General features: G+C 42.2%; 1 protein-coding gene across 3 annotated transcripts in view; it reads left to right on the top strand.

Moving 5' to 3' along the window:
• Positions 1–217: 217 nt before the first annotated feature.
• ari-1 (E3 ubiquitin-protein ligase ariadne-1) overlaps positions 218–21,438 on the top strand; it is a 39,964-nt gene continuing 18,743 nt past the window's right edge. Inside the window, exons 1-8 of one of the 3 annotated variants that reach the window (XM_065427424.1) lie at positions 218–439; positions 513–762; positions 7,074–7,141; positions 9,338–9,419; positions 12,830–12,901; positions 13,643–13,858; positions 14,534–14,640; positions 20,418–20,532. In XM_065427424.1, the coding sequence (XP_065283496.1) occupies positions 550–762; positions 7,074–7,141; positions 9,338–9,419; positions 12,830–12,901; positions 13,643–13,858; positions 14,534–14,640; positions 20,418–20,532 (873 nt within the window). In that variant the 5' untranslated portion in view covers positions 218–439; positions 513–549. The other 2 variants (XM_065427422.1, XM_065427423.1) reach the window with 2 other exon arrangements.

Below are 21,438 nucleotides of genomic sequence, written 5' to 3'. Positions count from 1 at the left end.
CGAATTAAGTGTAAGCAGTGGTAAAATACCAATGGGTGGAGGTGCAAAGCACTCGTATGGGGCTGGAGTAAAGAGATTTAATAATGGCAGCCGTTCTACAGTGCTCAAATGAAGCGCGAGAGACCGCATCGTGCGAATCAAAGGCGAAAGACGCGTGACCTGCACGCACACCACCTCCGGGGCTGGCAGGTGCGCGGTCGTGACCTAGTCGGTCCCAGCGGTAGCAACAGCAGCGTCGTTAGCGGCGAAGAAAATAAAGACGAAGTGGGGCGAAGCTGCTGGCCCGGCGGCCCGTAGAATCCTGCGGTGGGTCTACCGTGGGCGCTCGCCGCGGGTATCCGCGGGGTTGCCGCCGGACGCAGCCGCCGCCGCGGCGACCACAACTCGTCGGCCTCCTCAGGTGGCGCAAGCAGCGCAATGACGTCACAGGATAAACACGGTATGGAACGATGAGCTGTAAGGAGGCCTGTGTTAGGCCCAGTGCGGTTTCTCGATTTATACTCTTATCACAGTCTTCTGTTTCTTAACACATTCTCCAAGGACGTGAACATGGATTCGGAAGACGACAACATGTACAATACGGATTCTGGGAACGAATCTAGCGGCGAGGAAGACGACGGACTGTCTATTGGTTTGGAACCAGAACCGACGACGGCCAAAGAGAAAATGGAAATTGAAGACTTTCCTTTTGAAGTTCTCACAACCGAGGATATTGTGCAGCACATGGTTAACTGTATCAGTGACGTTAACAATATTGTCGAGGTGAGTGTGTCACGGCCGTGGTAGGTGCGGGTGGTGTCGAAGTGGTGTTTAAGCCTAACTGCCTGCTTCGCATCTGCCTGGGCGTCTTGGGAAAAACGCAACAACGGTCTTCTCTGGTCGCTCGCCAGTATGGAGAAGGCATCGCCCAGAAGGCCAGTCCCATCAGTGCCTTTTGAGATGCAGAGCCTGCCTGGGGCGTTTCGGTCGCAGCCCTGGTCAGGATCATTCACAACAGCGCCTGTCACACCGGACGTCCTCTATGGGCACGAATTATGCATCGGTGGTGCTGACTGCATGTCCATGCGGGCGACGGCAGTCTTGTGCTGATCGTGTGCACGGTTTCACGAATGAAAAAAGCGAAAAGAAAGTTTAGGATTTCGTTTATGTAGGCGTGTGTGACAGGAGTTCGCTGTGCCGGGGCTGTCGTCTGCTGCAGGTGTCGACGAGCGCGCTTGTTTAGGGGTCACGCGCAGATACGCGCAGGTGCCCTCGTGAATTGCTCGTGTGTTGTCCTCGCTGATGTCACCCATAACGGCAACGACACGATTCTTGTGTGGCCGTGCTCAACGCTCAACATTATCGAATGGTGTTTTTCGGCACTGAAGAAGGAAACCGAGTGGTTATAAGTACGTTGAGTCCGTTATGGGCAGCGATCGCACGCATTGGAATTGGAAACTAACCTAAGTATTTTCTTTTTCGTGATAATGTAAAGGGGTTAACAAAATAGCAGCTGAACGCTGTTTAAGGAGGAGCTAATCTAAATTTATTCTTGTATAGGTTTGACTAACACGACAACGCAGTAGTAGTTACGTTAGCATTGTTGAAACCATTAATTCGCATTTCGCTTGCGAATGATTGTCGATTACATTATAACTAGCCAGTATCAGGGTGGTATCACAATTGCTCCATTGTTGATACGCACATAAATTGTAGCATTACTAGGCCGCTTTAGCTGTTGTTAATTTCTGAGCAAACTCTATGCGAAGGGATACGTGCACAGTTGCACAATGCTGAATATATATATATATATATATATATATATATATATATATATATATATATATATATATATTCCCATCAACTAGATGCCCATTTCTTGGGGCATTTGCTGCTGTCAAAATATGACACTGCACAGACTCGAGTAGGCTGGCAAGATCTCTGATCTCTGTTAGCTTCTCGTATTGTTTCAGGTTATTTATTAGATTCCTTGAGCGCTTAGCAGGCAAGTTGCCATTTTGTATATCAACAGGCATGCATTCCTTTTTCATCTGTGGCCTTTGCATCATAGTATTAATCAAAACAAAACAAATGGAATCCTTGAAATTAGCTTGTTTATAAAACAATGAAGCTGAATTAATGGGTTAAACACACCTGATTAAAAAAAAGAAAAGTATGCTGAGCAGTGTCATGCTGTTAGTACCCCAGTCAGATGGGCATATTTAGTGACACTTTGAGCGTGTGCACTTCGCCTTTAGTGTCGCTCACAGGCTGGTAGACTGAAAGGACTAGTGACACTTGCTGTGTAGTGCACTCATCATAGAGTGTGTTCGACGAACTTGCTTCGCTGTGCCAAAGTGTGTAGCCCTCGATAGTGGTGCTTCAAGAATATATAAATAAATGCTCACAGCAGAGTCAACACTAATTCTAAAATAACTTTTTCATGATTTCAGATGATGTGAGGGACTTTACGGCATCAGGGAAGCCAAAATGAGCTCGTGACGCTCATTTACAGTGGAATCCGTCATTCTTTTGTTTCTTTAGATTTTGGATATGTTATGCACTTGTATTGACTCGAAACAAATGGATGTGCTAGCGAGATAATTACATTTTAATGTTTTATTGCAAAATTTAGTCTAAATAAACATTTCTTGTTGTAATAAAAGAGTAACCATTTCTAAAATTAAGAATACTAGGAATCATATCGAGCAGTACAGTTCTAAATCAATGGTGTTGGGCTGCTGAGCACGAGGTTGCAGGATTGAGTCCCGGCCACGGTGGCCGCATTTCGATGTGGATGAAATGCGAAAACATCCATGTACTTTGATTTAGGTGCACGTTGCGGAATCCCAGGTAGTCAAAATTTCCGGAGGCCCCCACTACGGCGTGCCTCATAATCAGAAAGTGGTTTTGGCATGTAAAACTCCATAATTAAAAAGAAAAAAAATTATTAAATTCTAAATCAGTATTGTCATCAATACCCGAATGACACTACGTTTTGCTGTCTAGCACCAAGCTGCTGAAATGACACTCATTGAGGCTAAGTGCAGTTGCTTGAAGTGTCACCAAATTTGCCCATCTGACTTGGGTATTAAACATAATTTTTTGCATGAAATGAAATTCATTTCACTTTAGGGGCGGCATTTACATGTTATAATAGTACTTGATCACCGTTGTGAAGGCCTGTCCTTTTGAGATAGCTGCTAGAGTATTGTTTCCTAAGCAAGATTCTGTAATATTTGCATTTTCCCCATTTTGTTGCTGCAGCATAACTGAGGGAACCTAAGGACTGGAGGGGTATTTATTTAGTGATAGGACAGTCGTAACCAGGCACAGGCTGAATGAGCAGTTTCATAGCACCTGTGCTTCTGCTTAGGATTGCGGTTTATGCTAGTAGTTAGTGGTAGCGGTGTTAGTGACAGTAGTGGTTCCTCGCTTGTTAGTCAACGTTTGAAGGTTAGTCTAGTTGGTGTCAAATGTAGTTCCTCTTCCACATGGTGTCATGAAACTCGCCATGTCAAAGTTGAGTTTCCATAATCTAGATTCACAATGCAACAGTCACTAAAAAGGCTTTGAGACAAAAATATATTTACCATTTTCTGTTCAGCGTAAAGCTTTTATATTCATCAACTGAGACTTATTAGAAATTCTATTCATGAAAAAAAAAAGTCCATACGACAACAATATGGCGAAAGATAAAGGCATAGGTTTATTAGTGATAATTGTATTATATTTAAGTGTTACACATGGCGATGGTTATGATTTCGCACAAAATTGGCACTTTTAAGTGAGTAATGCTTAAGAACTAAATCTGCACTTGCTAGATGTATATATGAGGGACATTCTGAAAGTAAGTTTCATCCTTTATTTTCACATGGACACATTATTACCAATAGAAGTACACCATGGCATCTTGAACTATACACCTTGCACTATTTTTCCACATAGTCGCCACTGTCATTGAGACATTTGTCATAGCGTGCAATCAGTTTGAAGAAACCGCTCTGGTAAAACTCGGTGCCCTGCGATACAAGGAATTCTCACGCAGCCTGCTCTACCTCAGCATTGTTTTGGAAGTGGCGTCCCAAGAGTGCGGCTTTCAGTGCAGGGAACAGGTGCCCATCCATACCGCATAACGGCACACACTTCCATTGGTGACCACAGTGTCTGCACACATCTATCTGCTTTCGTGATTTGTACTCGAATAACCTCGGGCATGCTGGTCTGCCGCTACTCTCTCTTCTTTGGCGCTCTTCTCATGTGTCATTCCTTGTCTGCTGAAGCCTCTTCCCTTATTGAACCCACAACAGGCGTGAATTCTTATGGCGATTGTTTGTTTCACCTGGTGTACTATCTTCTCATAAGAAAAAATTAGGAAACTTTTGGAACCTCCTTCGTATTGGTTGCAGTTAAAATAAGAGTAAGTGTAAATGCAGTTCCTTTCAGTCGTGGCTGAGTGACCCATCACATATGATTGCATTGACTTTTTTATTGTTTAATGAATGTCTAACACTCCAACTTTGGTCATTATGTTACTGTTTTGCAGCACTCTGAACATGTGACAGGGGCACATTTCTCACATTTATATGTCAGACCCACTGTTCTGGCTATTATTAATTCTATGGTAATATTACATTGATAAAGCATGCAAAAGCCAGCCATTGCGTATATCCCTTACGGGAAATGTCCTTGTAATTGATGAAAGATGTTCACCCAATTAAGCACAAAAACAAGAACAAGAAATAGTAAGCTTTTAGATTAAGAATACTATCATTGAAAATAAAAAAGAGAAGCTCAAACTTTAGATAAGTGCTGGAAAAAGTGGGCTGCCTTTTTGAAAAATAATATAAAATGCTGAACCATAGGCATTAGTTGTTCAAGGAGTTTCTTTCGTGATTCTTAAGTTTTTCTTGAAATTGCTTTATCTGACTTTCTATTCAAACACATCCCAACCTGCTAAAACTTGTTTCTTAAATCACTGTTGCCATTGTGTCACTGACTTTATCAACAAATGCTTGAATGCTGTTTGTAAACAGTTGTATAACTGCCTTGTGCTTTCGTTGCTCTAACTGCCAAAAACAAAAAAATGCCTGGCTCTTTTCATTATTTGGTGAAAGAGGTACTGTGATAGCATTATGTTTTACATTGAATAGCAACAGCCATTGTAGAATCGCTTGTTTTCATGCATTACAAGGCATGGTAACTAGTGTTGTTGCTTTGTACACCAGTTTTGTTTTTTCTTGGCTTCACTGTGCTTGTGTTTAAACTCATTTCCCTCTTTGATACTAATGTGCTTCAAGTAAGGCAGCCTTGGCTATTGTAATTCAAGGGTTTCTTTCACCTAATTCTATTCCATTGTAACTACTGCTCACAGTCTTACCATCCTGGTGATAATGGAGCTGAATTCTAAAACCACTGACGAAAGTGTGAAAAGAAATGACATTCGAATAGAATTGTTCCTTAGGCTTGCCACGTTCGCTGTCGGTTTCGAAAAACCATCATCATGATCTTATATACATTTTTCCTGTCCCACACAGCACCTCTAACTGCACTTAGTCATCCTTGCTGCTGATTTGTTTGTTGTGAAGCAGTCGATCCATTTAACACATGCATGTACCCAGCACTCAGCGTCCTGAAGGTGTTGTTGATTGAAAGGCTAATTTCACAACAGAAGGTGCCTCTTGTCCACCTTGGTATTGGCTTCAATGAGACTGTTGGCATGACAACAGGCTGACAGTAGCTTTGTGTTGTGTCAGTGCTGACACAATTGCAGCTGGGTGATCCCTGTATTTGCTCTCAAAATTGTGTGATGCGAGGTTCAGACTGTGAGGTATATAGGATGGGCAGTTCTACAGTTACTTCCTACAAAGCGGTTGTCTTGTACGTGGCATGTGCCCACATGGCACGGTTTCCAATAATTATGTTTTCGGCTGTGTATTTTTTGTTTCTTTATGTTTCTGCCAAGAAATTGGTGGTACACAGTTGTGCAGTCATCGTCCGTCTGATTAACCAGACACCCCTCATTAAGAAAAATATTTGCTGCCGTTTCTTCCAAACACTCCTTGTTATTTTTCATACACACGGATGTGTCTTTAGGCAAGGCAGGTGATAGGGACATCATATTGTATCTCATTGCTGCTATTCAGGCCTTGTTGCACAAAGTAGCTCCACTTTGGAATACACTCGGTATCTCATAGCACCATTGTGTGTTTTCAGCTTCCATGAAATGTTATGGTGTAGATGCTGGTGCAACACATTCCTTGAGGCTGTGCTCATTAGGAATATTGAAATCCAAGTGTTAACTGTTATTGTAATCATATTTCTGGCCCATTTGTAGCTGTAGACTAACTTATGAATGTTAAATTTGGTCTTGGCAGAAGGAGACAGGGTGCTGCGAATCAAAAATCACATATGGGATGAGTTGTTTAAAACACCAAAGTTTCATTGAATTCAGTGTGCTGGCTGAAACTTCTGTAGAGGCAAACTGGTGCACATGAGTGGCTTGCTGGAATTCCACTAATAGACTTGCATTACACTTGCCTGGATAAAGGGGTCGACATTTAATGTGATAATGTAAGTGCTTCAATCAAAGTTTTCTTTGTCCCTCCATTCATTCTTTTACTGTTGTCATGCCCCCTCCCACATTCACCCTACGTCAAAAGAAATAACATTGCATGCCACCGCCATCACCAGGGGAAATCAGCAATGTTACTGCGGCAATGTGAAGTTGGGAGCTCGACTGGCTGACCGCTGAGCTATGGCATTGCATTACCTAATGTGATGATGTACTGCTCACCATAATGGTGCAGCTCGTGCTGCACTCAAATATGCATATTGGTGTGCAATTAAACCTAAAAGGTGATGAATGACTTCAATGTGAAACTCTGCTTGCATTCACAGAATGAGCAGTATAATGACAGAACATGTCATAGTGACCATGACATAGTTTATGTGGTTAACTGTGTGGTTTACGTGGTCAGCTATATGAGCAGGGCATAATTATTCTGTTGCACTTCTGCCATAGCTTGCCCATAAATAAACTGGCTTGTCTCAATGATAACAGTTAGGGCTGTGCTGGCGCGGCTTCTGTGCAGATCCCGCCCACCACGACTCGGATCCTCCTGAACCATTTCAAATGGGACATGGAAAAGCTGTACGAAAGGTGAGCACAGGCACAATTGCTGACCTCGTCAAAAGCAGTGCTTGCTAAACATTTTTTGAAGCAGCACAGCTTTTTCAGGGTTCTCAGATATTGCAGTCATGACTTTTTGGGTAATTGTAGAATCTGAATAAAATTTGCTATTTATATCAATATTTGCCAAATGCTTTTTGCTGGAATTTGGCCTTATTTTGCCACAAGGAACCTCACTGGCTTTGACACGAAATACAAAGAAGAAACCTCCTCAAAAAGATTGCTCCATTTAATCGTTCATTTGGCTGCGTGACGCTTTTTTACCTAGAAATAAAAGCAAAAGTAGCAAACTCTTTATTGAGGAGGATATGTGAGCAGGTGAGTTGAGACTGCACTGGAGGGAAAGGAACAAGGGCATTGCCATTGATGTTGATGCTCACGGAATCCAATGATATTATCAGTACGTAGAATTTCCTACAAGGAATTAATAGAGGGAACTCTGGCACAATGATTATACATGGCACAGTCTTATTTCTTTCTGCATTAAAAAAAAAGAAAGGATTGCATAGAACTTTAAACCTATTAAAACAGAAAAAGGCCCATAAGTAAAGCTGCAAGGATGTCTGAAGCGACGAGCACAAAAATCAGACAAATCTATGTACCACTCTCCTGGAACCTGAATGATCATAGTGCCAGAGTGAGTTCCCTCTTGTGATTTTTGTAACTCTGCGATCTGTTGTACCCATGTAATCCTTTTTTGGGGAATCTGTAGCAGCAGCACACCACATTAAAAATATCTTCCGTAGACCCCCCCCCCCCCCCTATTTTTTTTTTCTTTTCTACTACTTTTCATGTTTGCTGATATGCAAAACCCAGAAACACATCGTCAGGAAGCCTCGTGTGCGGGTTCAAGTCGGTTTTGGTGGGGGAGCTAATGCTGCAGTGGATTGTAAGGAGAGTTATAAATTGTCATTATTTCAATTTTACTTGGAAAGGAAGACAAAACAGTGAGTGTGTTCACACGTTTTTTTCTGTGATCGTAGTGCATTGAGCTGTGCTCAGCTCAAGAAATACATGTGGCTTACATTCACTGCAGCCCAAACAAACGTGGCAAAGGCTGTTGCATGAGCATGTTGGAAATAACATTTGTAATATTATGTAAGAGCAGTCCTCGAATGACGTGGTTCAGTGATTCACACAGAGATGTCTTGCATTATAAAATTAAAGCTGCATGACTAGTCAAGGGGCAGCATCCGATCTTGAGCTTCATCCTTTAATGGTAAGCCATTCCTAGGCATTGATGCTGGTAAACTCATTTTAAAGCTCTCCCTATTGAATTTCTGCCCTCTGTATTAGTTTTTTTTAGATCACACGCTTAGTGTACTTGAGTAAATGCTTCAAAAGCACTTTCATGTCTATTCTAGACTAGACAAACATGGCACATAGGTAAATCAAGAGCAATAATGAAGTCCCATTTTAATTACATGCAGTTGAGCTGTGTTACCTAAAAGGCTTAGGCAAGCTTTTTTTTTTTTAATAATCCTGAGTTTGAACAAAGTACGTCCCAAAATAGAATTAAGTTATTAATAAACAGGTGTATGTACGGAACAGTTGCATGCTGCCTTCTGTGCAAATTGGAAGCATACATAAAGCAGGTGGATGCCTTATAAAAGTGGAGAGCCCTTGAGATGGCAAATTCTAGAGCCACGAAAATGTAACTGTGCTGGTGGAGCAGTCCTTGTAATGGCATCCATGAACATAAACACAAACGTTAGCACCAAATGTGAGCGCATTTTGGATGGTTCATGCCTTGTGTTCTATTGAGTTGTTTCTGGCTGCATTGTTTTGTTGTGGGAACTGCGAAGTTGGAATGAAAGCGTTAAGTGATTTAACTACAAAGTTTGAATCGACTGGATTGAATTAAAGCTTTAAGTGGTTTTCAAATGGCATTAAAAACATAGTGAGCCGATTGAAAATTTGGAATTTTGTTTAATTTAGCTGGCATCTTGGCTTACGAGTGTTTGAAGCATTGGAACCAGACTGTCTCTCGATTGCTGCCTTCGATCATGTTGTCTGCTTGCATTGAAATACATGGGTACTGGAGTTGTCATCTTTTGGTGTAACTTAGGCCAGCCAGTAAAATTTGTTGCTTGAGATATACTGCAGCAAGTTCTTCTGGGATGCATGCAATTTTTTTTGTTTTTTGCATTGGCTGTTTTCGTGCAGGTACTATGATGGTGATCAGGAGCGGCTTTTTAAAGAAGCACATGTGGTAAATCCATACAAAAAGCCTGCCAAATCACAGAAGGTGAGAGCTTGTATTTTGGAAGAGTTATAATAATCATTTTATGGACACAGAAAAGTAGTGGCAGATTTTTACATCTCGTGACTACATGGTGTGTGGATTAATTGAATTACATTCTCTTCTTCACTTTGCATCAGTTAGATACTTTCTTTTGCTGCCATTTGTATTTCTTGTTAAGCTATTTTGTCCTTGGTGGGGGAGCAAGTTTATTATGGAAGAGCTGGAAACTACTTGTTTAAATGTTTTGTATTGTGTTAAGCTAGTAGTAAAACAAGCCAACATGGCCAAACTTGATGAGCTTTGCTCAACAATATAAAAATGAAAGTACTGACAAAGTATGATTGCACAATGCTCAATTTAACTCTTTCGGGACCGGGGAAAAAACAGGCAATTCTGATGGGTGTCAAAAATTAGTTTTTATTACGAATAGTCATTACGCTATATTGCTGCAATGTTTATCAAAATGTAGCTAATTAGATGGTCTTTCATGCATAAAGAAAGGTTAGACTTAAAAGTGATATATAATATTTTTTTAAAAATCTCAAATTCAAGATTTGCTGAAAGAACAACATAAAAAAGTTGGAAAAGTCATGGATATACAAGTGGAAAAACATAATAAAAAAAATTCAAGATATACAAAATGTGCTACAATGCCTCCTTTCTTGCTTGTGAAAATTTGGCACGCGTATCTACAACTGTCTTTTTTTTTGTGTGAAATCTAGCTTGCACCAGTGGTCAGCCACTCAGGTCCCACGGTTCTTGTGCCACTCGACGAAGCAGTTCCGGGCAGTCGTAAAACACAAGTGAACTTGGCATGTGCTGCAAAAGACATTAGTTTTGAGCTCGATTTTCTTCTTCTCATAGCACAGCTTGCAGTTTCTGCGTTTTGCCACTTTTTCCGGCTTGTGGAGTGCATGTTTTGCGACGGGTGGTGGAGGCGTGTGTGCTTGCTTGGCACCGTCAAGATTCAGAAGCTGCCGAATGAGCTCTTCTCTAAAAGCTAGGTGGTCAAACCCGGCAGTGCGTGCCAGCTCAGGAATCTCTGGGTGCAATGTGCGGTGAGCTTGGAAGAGTACGAAACTGTTCACACATGCAATATCGATGCAGTGGAAGAACAGAGTCTTCCACCACCGTACGCTTCTCATGAGAACATTATAATATCCAATCATTTGATCCGATTTATCTACGCCTAGCATGCCAGCATTATAATCATGGATCAGCAGAGGCTTTGTTATAGATATCTGAGTCCAGGAGTTTTGCCTTCTTTCCCTTCTTTTGCGGTGACCGTGTCATTTGCAGTATGAACCGTGCTCATCATGTTGACAACACGCCGGTCTTTCCACTGAAGGTACAGGATGTTCTGATCGCGCAACCATCGAATGTCGCCACTTCGAGCTTTTTTTTCCCACCGTGCATCCTTCAGTTCGGCAGGAAATCCTCGGCGATCCTTGCGTGTGGTTCCGCAAGCCAATGTTTTTCGGCTGAGAAGATGACTGAACAGGCTAGTAGAAGTGTAAAAATTGTCCATAAAGATCCTGTAGCCCTGATCAAGATATCTGTGACACAGCTGGCAAACTACGTCGAAAGCTAAGCCATGGGGCCCTGGCTGCTCACGCTTACCGGTATACACACTAAACTGCACAGTATATCCGGTGCCAGGGTCAGCTAGGACCCACAGCTTGTAGCCCCATTTTGTTACTTTATCTTTGATATACTGTCGGATGCCTGACCGCCCTTTCGATTTCACCATGCGCTCATCCACGGAAAGATCGCGATGTGGCTGGAAAAGATTCGCTGACACTTCGTTCATGTGTTGCAGGAGCCACCACATGTATCGGAGCTTTCCTCTTGAACTTTGAGTGACATCGTCCAAGTCTGCAACTTGCAACATTGCGAGTAGAGCTATGAACCGGCGTCGCCGCATGATCCGTGGTGGGAGCAGACCGCTGTACAGATCTCCTACGTTCCAATACAGCTTCAGCCGAGGAACCTTCACAACGCCCATGTAAATTACGAGTCCGATAAACTTTAGCATTTCACTTGGGGTGACTTCTTCCCAAGATCCATCGGAACAAGCATGCGTTGGTTTTTCCAAAATGTGAGTCCAAGCATACTTGTTCGTGTTGTCACAAATTGTTTCGATCACATTCATCGAGAAAAACAGAAGAAAGAAGTCCAGAGCAGTCAAGAATTTCTTTGATCCGCTTCTGAGCGCCACGCCCACTTCTGCGTCCAAGTACACGCCAGGTTCCCGTTGCGGCGAAAACTGAATCCGCTTCTGCGCTGGCGGCAGCAGATCATTGCCGTAGCTTGTTGAGACCCTATCAAGTAAAGATAAAATAATGAGAACATATAGCGAGCCCGTTCACCTACTCCAGAAAGAAATGAATGTGGAACTATGCTCACCTTCGGCTACTAGATGAAGTCCGTGGCTCATCATCATCCGAATCGGAGTCCGAAATAAAATCGGAGCTGCCGAAGTCGTCTTCAGACTCTTCGCTGCTCGGTTCATCAAAAAAAATCCGTTGCCGAAGCAACGGAATCGCGCGATTGACGGCGTTCTTTTCGAGCGACCGGACGCGAGCACGACGCCATTTTCCACTGCGTCCGCCGCCGCCGCAATCGAGAAAATTCTCTCTCGCGTATCGCCACCTGCTGGAAATGAAAGAAACTATGCCGAAACCGAGAGTCTAGTTCCTGACGACCTCCTAGATGGAGCTACATGTCCAAGCGCGCGGAAATTTGAACGGGGCAGTGCGCGCAAAACCGTCGATCATATATGATCGATGGCCTATGGGCCGGTCCTGAAAGTGTTAAAGCTAGCTCTGTGCTTTCTGGCAACAAGGAGTGATGGAGGAGGGAAATTGAGATAATGGTGTGATGCTTAAATCAGAGAAATCTGTAATAAGGTTTAGAGAAGTAAAGCAACTATTACAGGTTAGCACGGGTGAAATTCAGTTCCTGTTATGTTGTGGAATTCCAGGAAAATAAAATGGTGTGTCTGTCTTGTTAAGGAGTAATAGCCGAAGTATTCTTTCCCAGTCTGCATTTAATTTGAGCACTTTAAGTACATGGAATGGTTTTCACAGCAATGCTTAGGTGGGCATATTCTTGAGCAAGTTTTTTAGAGCAATTAGTACCAACTTTTGATGCATATTGAAATTAGGCATCTTGTTTGAAGGAAAATAATTCTTGTATTTTGAGTTGACGATATTTTTAGAGAGCTTTTCAAAAATATGTTGTCTTCAAAAAATTGTGCATGGGATGTTATTGTGCTGGTATCTTTTCTATTTGGCACCCCTCTCTCCCCTCTGTCTTTTAAATTAAATTTGGCTTCATTAGTGAGGCATCATTGTGCTGTGATTTGGAGGATAAATGCATTATTGTGTGGCCATGTTTCCCCATCTTCACAGAAGAGACAAGTTTCTTCGGCAGCCCATGGCATGGAAGACTGTGAAATTTGCCTGCGCGACCTTCCAAGCTCGGTGAGTTGCCACAACCTAAATAGTGGCCTCCGTTCATGGGGCTCACACTGACGAATGCATGCTTGATAGGGTGGAACTATGCTTATGCTCTTCAGTGTGCACTGAGCAAAAGTTCACAAATTGTGACTCTGTGATACACAGTAAGTCAGAGTATGCAAAATAAAAGCTGACAGGAGTGCTTTTGGCAGACTTGGAATTCAGGTCCTAACAAATGGTGGTGTCATATTTGACTGCACAAAATTACTAGTGTGTGGTTGTAATAATTGAAGCCAAAATTTGTATTGTAGTTATAAAAGACTTCAATGTCTCTCTTTCGTCATTGAAAGCTGCCAGTTGAAACTTTCTGAGCTCTCTCCTGAGTCTAATGGCATGAAGTTTTTATGCTCATGTTGCACGAAACATGTCAGGGCTTTTTACTGAAATTTTTTTTCTGCACATTTACTGTAACACTATGCATTTGTTAATCACAATTAGAAAGTTTTGTCGTCACAACCATGGATGTTATTAACCCGAGCGTCCATCTAAATTTTGTTTAATAAATCATCTTACAGAGCATTGTTTGCGCTGATAATTTGTCTTAGCGATATTTACCTAAACCATATAACCGAGGTGCCAGTTGAGTGCATTTTGATTTGTGAAGTGCTCGTGCATGGGTATTCCAGCCTGTGGCCTATCTGGCAGAGCCTAGTAGGGTTCCCATAGAATGTTTAGAGGGGCTCCAGTGTGGCGTGTCATGCACAGATGATGACTGGGTTAGCCTGTGACCACCGGTTCTGCACCGAGTGTTGGAACTTCTACCTGACCACCAAAATTATGGAGGAGGGCATGGGCCAGACGATCTCATGTGCCGCTCACGGCTGCGACATCCTTGTGGACGACCAGACAGTAATGAAATTGCTGTCAGACCCCAAGGTGAAGCTCAAATACCAGCACCTCATCACCAACAGCTTCGTTGAGGTGAGTTCTTAAGCACAAAATAAGAGCTTTAGCTGAATGTTTGTGGTCCGCACTGCTCAGTAGGAAGGATACTAACAAATTGCACACAGGCACTTTGTAGGAACAGCATCTATGTCAGCTGCAGAAGTCGGAACACTGCGATCATTCCGCTACTGAGTTATTTGAGCAGAGCATGACAGAACACCCATTTGGCTTTTTTGTCGTTTTGCAGCCAAACTGATTGTATGTTGCTCACATCTGTCTTGAAAAACACAATGTATGAGTGCTCAAGAATCCTGCCTTTGATGCGCAGGCATCACCTTGTGATATTGCATACATTTTGTGTGCATGCATAGCAAGATGTATGCTAGTAATGTAAAGTTAATTCTGTTATAGGTAGTGCTTGTGTTCGTCCTTTCTGCCTGTGTGTGTGTGTCTTTTCCTTGATTTTTTGTGTGCGTGTGTGTGTGCTGATTGTCCTCAACAGCTATGCTATGCCCAACAGTTAGTCTTTCTGTGCATCTTTGCTTAATCATACCGCTCAGCAAAACACATTATTACTGTTGTCTGATTTGCGCTGAAATCTAGTTATTTATCATCATCTAGTGAGTAGACGAGCAACATGTTTTTGTCATTACTGAGTAGCCATACTGTAGTTGACCATGGGGGCTAACTGACCAGCTCTTTCTGCGCCAGTGTAACCGGTTGTTGCGGTGGTGTCCTCAACCCGAGTGCAACAATGCCATCAAGGTGCAGTATGTGGATACACAGCCAGTCACCTGCTCATGTGGCCACACCTTTTGGTGAGTCATGTTGTCAATAACAGGGCTATTCATAACATTGTCCTTGTGGGTTTGTCATGTGGCACACAGAAGCCGGTTCGCTTGCTTAGCTTGTTGCATGTTACACCCTGAAACTATGACGCATTGTTTACCACAAACCTGTTGTGACTGCAAGCCTCATATGGCTGCAAACTCTGAATTCTTGTTTGTCTTCAGACTGTGCAAGATACCATTTTCAGTGTGAAGTGCTACTAGCCTAAAGCTAATGCTTGGTATTAGATTTGTTGTCTGCATCAAACTCACTGTTGCTACACCTTCTGACTGAATTCTTCCATTGCTGGTTGTATGCAGGCAGGTTACTATTGGACATAGCACATCACTACAATGACCTAAAGGGACACTAAAGCAAATATTAAGGCAATGTGCACTGTTAAAATGTCGTTACAGAAACCTCGCAGAGCTCGTTTTGTGTCAACAAAAGACTAAGAGACAATCTAGTCTGAAGGGTCTGCACACCTTCAGTTCAAGTTGCCCGCCTCCAAAGGGGGAGTGGTGCCATTGCATACACCATTACTGCCCTTTACTGCCATCAGTGAGTGAAACGGCGCCTGACAGATGGTGCTACGGTTTGTTGCAAAAAACACAAATGCACGGCCATGGAGAAACTGAGCTAAGACAGAATGTTGGATCCACTGCTGCAGCTGCTCTTGGTCAAGTTTTCTTGTGTTTAATAAAGAATTTGTAAGGACAGTTTTGGTCTTATAGTATTCTAGTATTTTTTTTTTGTGGATTTCTGTATTGCTAGGGATGGAAGTGCTATGCCAATTGCGCCATCTTGTGCCAAACCATTGAGCTGCGCCAACCTGCGGCAAAACATTAATTTCGAATGAAGTTGCCAAACTTAGCAGGATGTGCAGGTTCAGTGGCAACCACGCAGCCATGCATTGGCTAGCTCTTAGCCCTGCAGTCCAAGCCTAAGCAATCCATGTCAGCGTTGGCTACTTCAGAGTGTGGGTGTGTTTAGTGGCATAATTGCAACTAGGCTACAAGAAAACCAAAACTATCTTGTGCTGTACAATGCATTACAAATGTTTTATAAAAGCGTTATGCATTTGCATATAAATGTGGGGGTATATTTTAATCCCTATTATTATATTATAATAATATATGACATTATATACTTATTTTATATTGTACGTGTATATTTCATGGGGCAGTCGGGAATGAAAGCCGCTCTGAATGAATACGTTCGCACAGCCTGCTCAGCATGTAGCTCATCAGTTTCGTTATGCATTCTAGCACTCGGTTTTGCGCCATATTGGTACATCAGCATCGATTAAAGGGCAAACAGCGTGCATGTGACGTTCTAAATCTATTTTGCATGTGCACCACGTCCAGTTACCGGAATGGTTGTGCAACACACCGACAAATGACCTGCTTGCTTTCATGAAACTTCTTGGTCACAAACATTCAATGGCAGTTGAAATCGTCACTTAACTGTGCACTCGGGCTACACAACATTCTGCCCGGCCGCACCACTCAGAATCAGGCTCTTGCAGCCGCAGAGCATAAGCCAAGGTAGTAAAGTTTCATATTTAGTCAAACTTAGCGGCCAAGTTATGGTAATAATTAAATGTTCGACAAAACCACAAATCTCTGAAATTGTGTTCATGGCAATGATATTCACGACACCACTTGCGCAGATCGAGTACAAAAATTATAATAAACCATTGTGCGATGCGCAAAGTATCGATTGCTGTTATACACTGGCTTTATGGCGCCTGTGGTGGAACCGCAAATAAGCCCAAATAATCAAGCTTATTCAAAATATTGGTCACTGACGCCAACCGGAGAGCCAGTGAACATTTATATCCCTTTATATATATATATATATTTTTTTTCAAAAATATATTATAGCTTTTACTCAGCAAGCGATGTTAAATTTTGGCGAACGTGCACTGACCAGTACGTCAGCTTCACATTTATTCTGTGGTATTGTGCTGTCTTAACTGAAGGTGGCCAAGAATGAAAAATTACCTGAGGTCACTATGTGAACGGTGTTCACTGTACCTTGATGGGTGTTGTTCATGGTGCCCACTGTGAATACTTTTCGTTCATTGTGCACGAATATGCTTAATTAGCTAAATTTATAAATTTACGTAATCAACGAGATGCCAATTAAAAAGTTGTGGATGACGTTGAGAAATGACCAATAACAGCGTTTAAAACAACCCAGTATTCGTGAAAACCTTAATGAGAAAAAAAAAACCTGTTGAATAAATAAAAAATAAAAACAAGATAAAGCCCTTTGTGGCCTTGACAACGCTCCTGCGCATAAAAAATTGCATCAACCTTTACGCAAACCTTGTCAAATAGGGGTACTGGGAACGAGTGGCTGTGCGTCAGCATTTTTTGACGCGCATCAAAGTAGCACGATCCTTGTAACAGTTCGCTTTCGAAACCGTTACACAGAGGTGGCCAAGGTTTGCATGTTCATAATAAACACAGTGAGCTGATGACGATGTTTACATCTGAGACCACTTACATTACTGGTGTGGGGACTCGTCACGTGGATGTTTTTGATGTTCTTTTTTAAAATTTTCCCAGGCTTTTTCTTGCTCCTTTTTTTATTTTTGAAAGAGGACTACACAAGACCTAGGTCGCTATATAGACAGTTTTTTCATGGGTGCCACCTTGTTGCTACACAGTGACACCATCTATGGGCAGTCGGCAGGCTGGCTTGGGCGAGCGCTCTGTTTTGCATGGCAGGTGTACGCTCGGTGGTAGTTTCTGGCGTTTGTTTTCGCACTCGTGCGCTCTGTTTAGTATGATGTGGCACCTCCTACATGGAAAACAGTTCTGTGGGACGTACTGCAGTGGTTTAAGTCGGCACAGCCGGACTTTCTGCTGGCATTGAGGCAGACAGAGCAAGCAGCGCGATATGTCCTCGTGTGTTTGAGCCTACAATCAGCCTCGGAGATAAATTGTGTATTTCTGAAAGTTCCATTCACTAATGTGACCTTATTGCAGTATTATCCTCTAGTTCTAAGCTGCAGTTTAGGAGCAATGAAACATACGCGACGATCGTAACAGCGTGGGTACTGTTCTGCTACGATAGGAGCTGTGCTGTTATACTTTGACAAGTGTTCAAACTTTTAGCTGGAGATTACATTGCGTGACTACTTGGTGCAGTGGATGAAGTTTCCACCCATGAATAAAATATGTTTTGTTAGTAATAACAGCATACCTTACAGTGTGAACTATACTTGTCAAGGAGAGCGACCGTTTACGAACTGCGCGAGCATCCTAAGCAGTGGTAGGTGCTGGATTACAAATATCTTTGTTCTATATAGTGCATGGTCCAAGCATGTGGCATCAATGTTTATAGATCTATAAACATTGTGCGGCATGACTATGCGATGTCGCACTGCAGCGTTAGCCCATTTTCTCTTTCTTTTTCGGGAAAGAGAATGATAATTTTTTTTTTTTCGGTTGTGTTCGTTTTGTTTTCTACGACACATTTATTACGGAAATTTTGTCCTAAAAAATAGCCATCGCATTGTTTTTATGCAATCCATTTTGGATATTATGGCTTTACAGGGCAAAAAGGCAGTGCTGAAGCACATAGCTTATATATTAAATGGGAAGAAAGGGGGTTAACCGAGGGGCCCGATTTTTATTAGTCATATCACAAGAAGCCAACAAATGCACGCGAAATGTGAAGGTTGTTGGATCGTTTCCCACCTACGGCAAGTTGTTTCTTCATCCACTTTCATTTCCATTAATTTATCGTTTCTTTACTTCATTTATTAAGCACAAGTAATTTCCCCTATGTTGTCCTTGGTGTCAGTGTTTGTTGGCGTCTTGTGATATAGCTTATATATGTATCATGCTGGTTCACCAACCGCCGTTATTGGCGCGTGGAGCAGCACCATTGGCCTCATGCAGGGGCTAGCATAGACATAAAGTGATTTCAAGCCTACTAGACTTGATATGCGTGAGAATGATGCCAGTGTATCACAAATATTTGATAGCGCCTGCTGCTTAGATGTCTCGTGGTTGCCTTAGGTTGACCATACATGAGCATGCGCTCTTTTAGTCCCTACGCCAAGCAGTCAGGTACTGAGCAGAGTTAACATTTGATGCTGCTAATACAGAGAGACGCCGGTTTTTTTCGTTGAATTAAAACCGATATATGCAAAATAGTTCACAACACATACACGCACCACGGCTGGTAGTGCGCATCGCGTGTTTGCTCCCACAAGAGATATTTCCGTGTACTGTAGTTACTAATGCACCGAAAGGCTTCCCCGACAACCTTATATGAACGGACATTGCGTAAATTTCACAAAATACAATCTAAAACATCCTGAAATCGTTCCTCAGCACACGACAGCAATACTTTCAAGCAGCGCCGCGCCGGATTGCACAAGCCAGAGAGGAGGAAAGGCTCGCCGCGCACCCTTTCCTCCTCACCCTATGGAAAGGTCTATACGCTGTTTTTAGTAATTTCTCGACGTATTTGACAACTGTTGCATTGACACGTTATTGAATAAGTAAAGTAATAAATATTAGTTCATTAAAATTAAATATTACTTGCTTGTTCACAATGAAAAAAAAAGAAAGAAAGAAAACTCGACTAGCATTGACACAAGTCTATCAGCATAGAGTGAGCACAGTTCACGGAAAGCCTTCGGTTATTATTTTATTGGACACATTTAGTTGGTGCATCCGGTATGTAACTTAATGAACCTTTCTGGGGAACCTGTATAGTTTTCTTTTGTAGCTTCATGCTGAAGTCAGGTGGATGACAATATTTCCCTGTTATGAATTTTGCTGGCCTTACGGACTTCCGCAGAACTGACCTGCCGTAATTTGAGAGTTTTCTGCGAAGTCAAATAAGTGACACCTTTTCTTCATATAACTGTATTTCACTAATATTGACCTTCACGAAGCTGCTCCAAAACACATATTTACTGCTCCAAAACAGACAATTCATGCTCCAAACCTGCTCCAACGTGCCACATTTGCTGCTCCCAGGGCTGCTCCAAAACTTCCTTGGCCGCTTCCATCCCTGTATTGCACTTATCGTGAACTGTGTGGAATGGGGTTGGGGCAAGCGTCCTTTTGAGCACTCATATTTGCCTCAGGCAAGACCTGCAAAACACAGATGTCTTAAGTTTTATTTAATCTAACCTAACGTTTTGTTTGGTATACCTGTAAAGGGACTCGAAAAAAAATATATATATACATGACCTGTGTTAGTAAATTGTTCTTCTACATTAAAAAAAAGAAGGAAAGGAAAAATGCTCTTGCCATGAAAAAAGGCTTCATAAGCCAGAAAAGGTGCAAAACTGAAGTAAAAATGGTGCCACCACCTTAATATTCCTGCTCCAGCTTGCTATGACATCATGAATTTTGATGGCACCTTGTTGGGCCTATTCAGCATTCATTGGTAAAAATTGTGCGCATTGTATTCTGAAAAGAGCAAGTGACTGAACCAAGCAAGGTTCAAGAACCTTTACATTAATACAATGGCCTGAACAGTACGAGAAAATACATTCAAATTTGGGATGTCACATAGATGTAGCGGCCCAATTTCGGTGTGAAGGTTGAGAACTGGAACTTTGACCTTCGTGTTTTTTTTTTTCTTTTAGTACTCATTCTATCCTGTGACATTAACAAAATTAAAGTTTTGAAAGAACACTTCAGTCTTAACTGGTGTAGTGTTTCTCCTTGGTGCGCCTTTAAAGGCCATGGGTGTGAATAGTGTATTGACACCAGGTGTACCTCCGCAGTTTCGCGTGCGGGGAAAACTGGCATGACCCTGTCAAGTGCCACCTGCTCAAGAAGTGGCAGAAAAAGTGTGACGACGACAGTGAAACGTCCAACTGGATAGCAGCAAACACCAAGGCAAGTTTCTGCCTCCTGTATGTGGCGATCACACTTGTCACTACCGCCATTCCTGGGACTGCACATCGACCACTTGTGCGTTTAGTCAAAGGCCCCACCGTGCAGTTTATGTGCCATGAAATCTGTTGATAAATTTGCAAAAAGAGTAATTGGAAAGAGATTATTTCTTTACATGACAGAGTGACCCACTACCCCTTGTTACATGTGCAGGATCACAGCTAACAAAGCTTGCCAACATTCTGATCTCAGTATGGTAGCAACAGAGCTAGCTTAGATGGCGAGCATAGCTGATATAAACTCTTAGGTATTTATTTTATCTCATATGGGCAGTTTTTGTTATCTTCATTTTGTCTACGTGCAGATTTTGGTTTCAGTAAAAGGTTGAAATAAAGGAAAATCCTTCAATATTTTGAACAGGGCATGCTTGTATTGATATGAAACAAATGTTGAAAGTGGTTTGAACTGTCACCCAGAGATGGGGTCTGCAAAGGCAGCATATTGCAACATTCAGATGCTCTGGTATGTGCCCTTAGTGTTCACTTCTTGGGTAAAGCATTTCACCGCTGGGCAATGTCCTAATGTTGCAGACACTTCTTCGCTGTACTCCTCAGAGACACCTGAACAGAACAGCTGGTATGTTAGTCACTATTGTGCATTCACTCAGTGCTGGCTGTGAGCACATTTTTTGGGGGTAATGGGTGCATGGGCTGTTCACCATTGTTTCTGTCTTCAAATTGGCTTGGCCATAGCTGCACAAAGAAACCGTCTTTTCTGGAGTTAGGTCCTTATAACAATTCTTGGTTCTCCCATAATCTTTGCATACTCAGTCAAACCTCGTCTAATGAACAGGTTATAAAGAACTAACAGATATAATGACATGATCACAATTTTTCTTAAAATTTTCAT

This window comes from Dermacentor albipictus, chromosome 2, assembly GCF_038994185.2.
Source record: "Dermacentor albipictus isolate Rhodes 1998 colony chromosome 2, USDA_Dalb.pri_finalv2, whole genome shotgun sequence".
NCBI classification, from domain to species: domain Eukaryota; kingdom Metazoa; phylum Arthropoda; class Arachnida; order Ixodida; family Ixodidae; genus Dermacentor; species Dermacentor albipictus.
The sequence above is the reverse complement of the archived record's forward strand: the minus strand, read 5'-3'. Positions and strand labels throughout refer to the sequence as shown.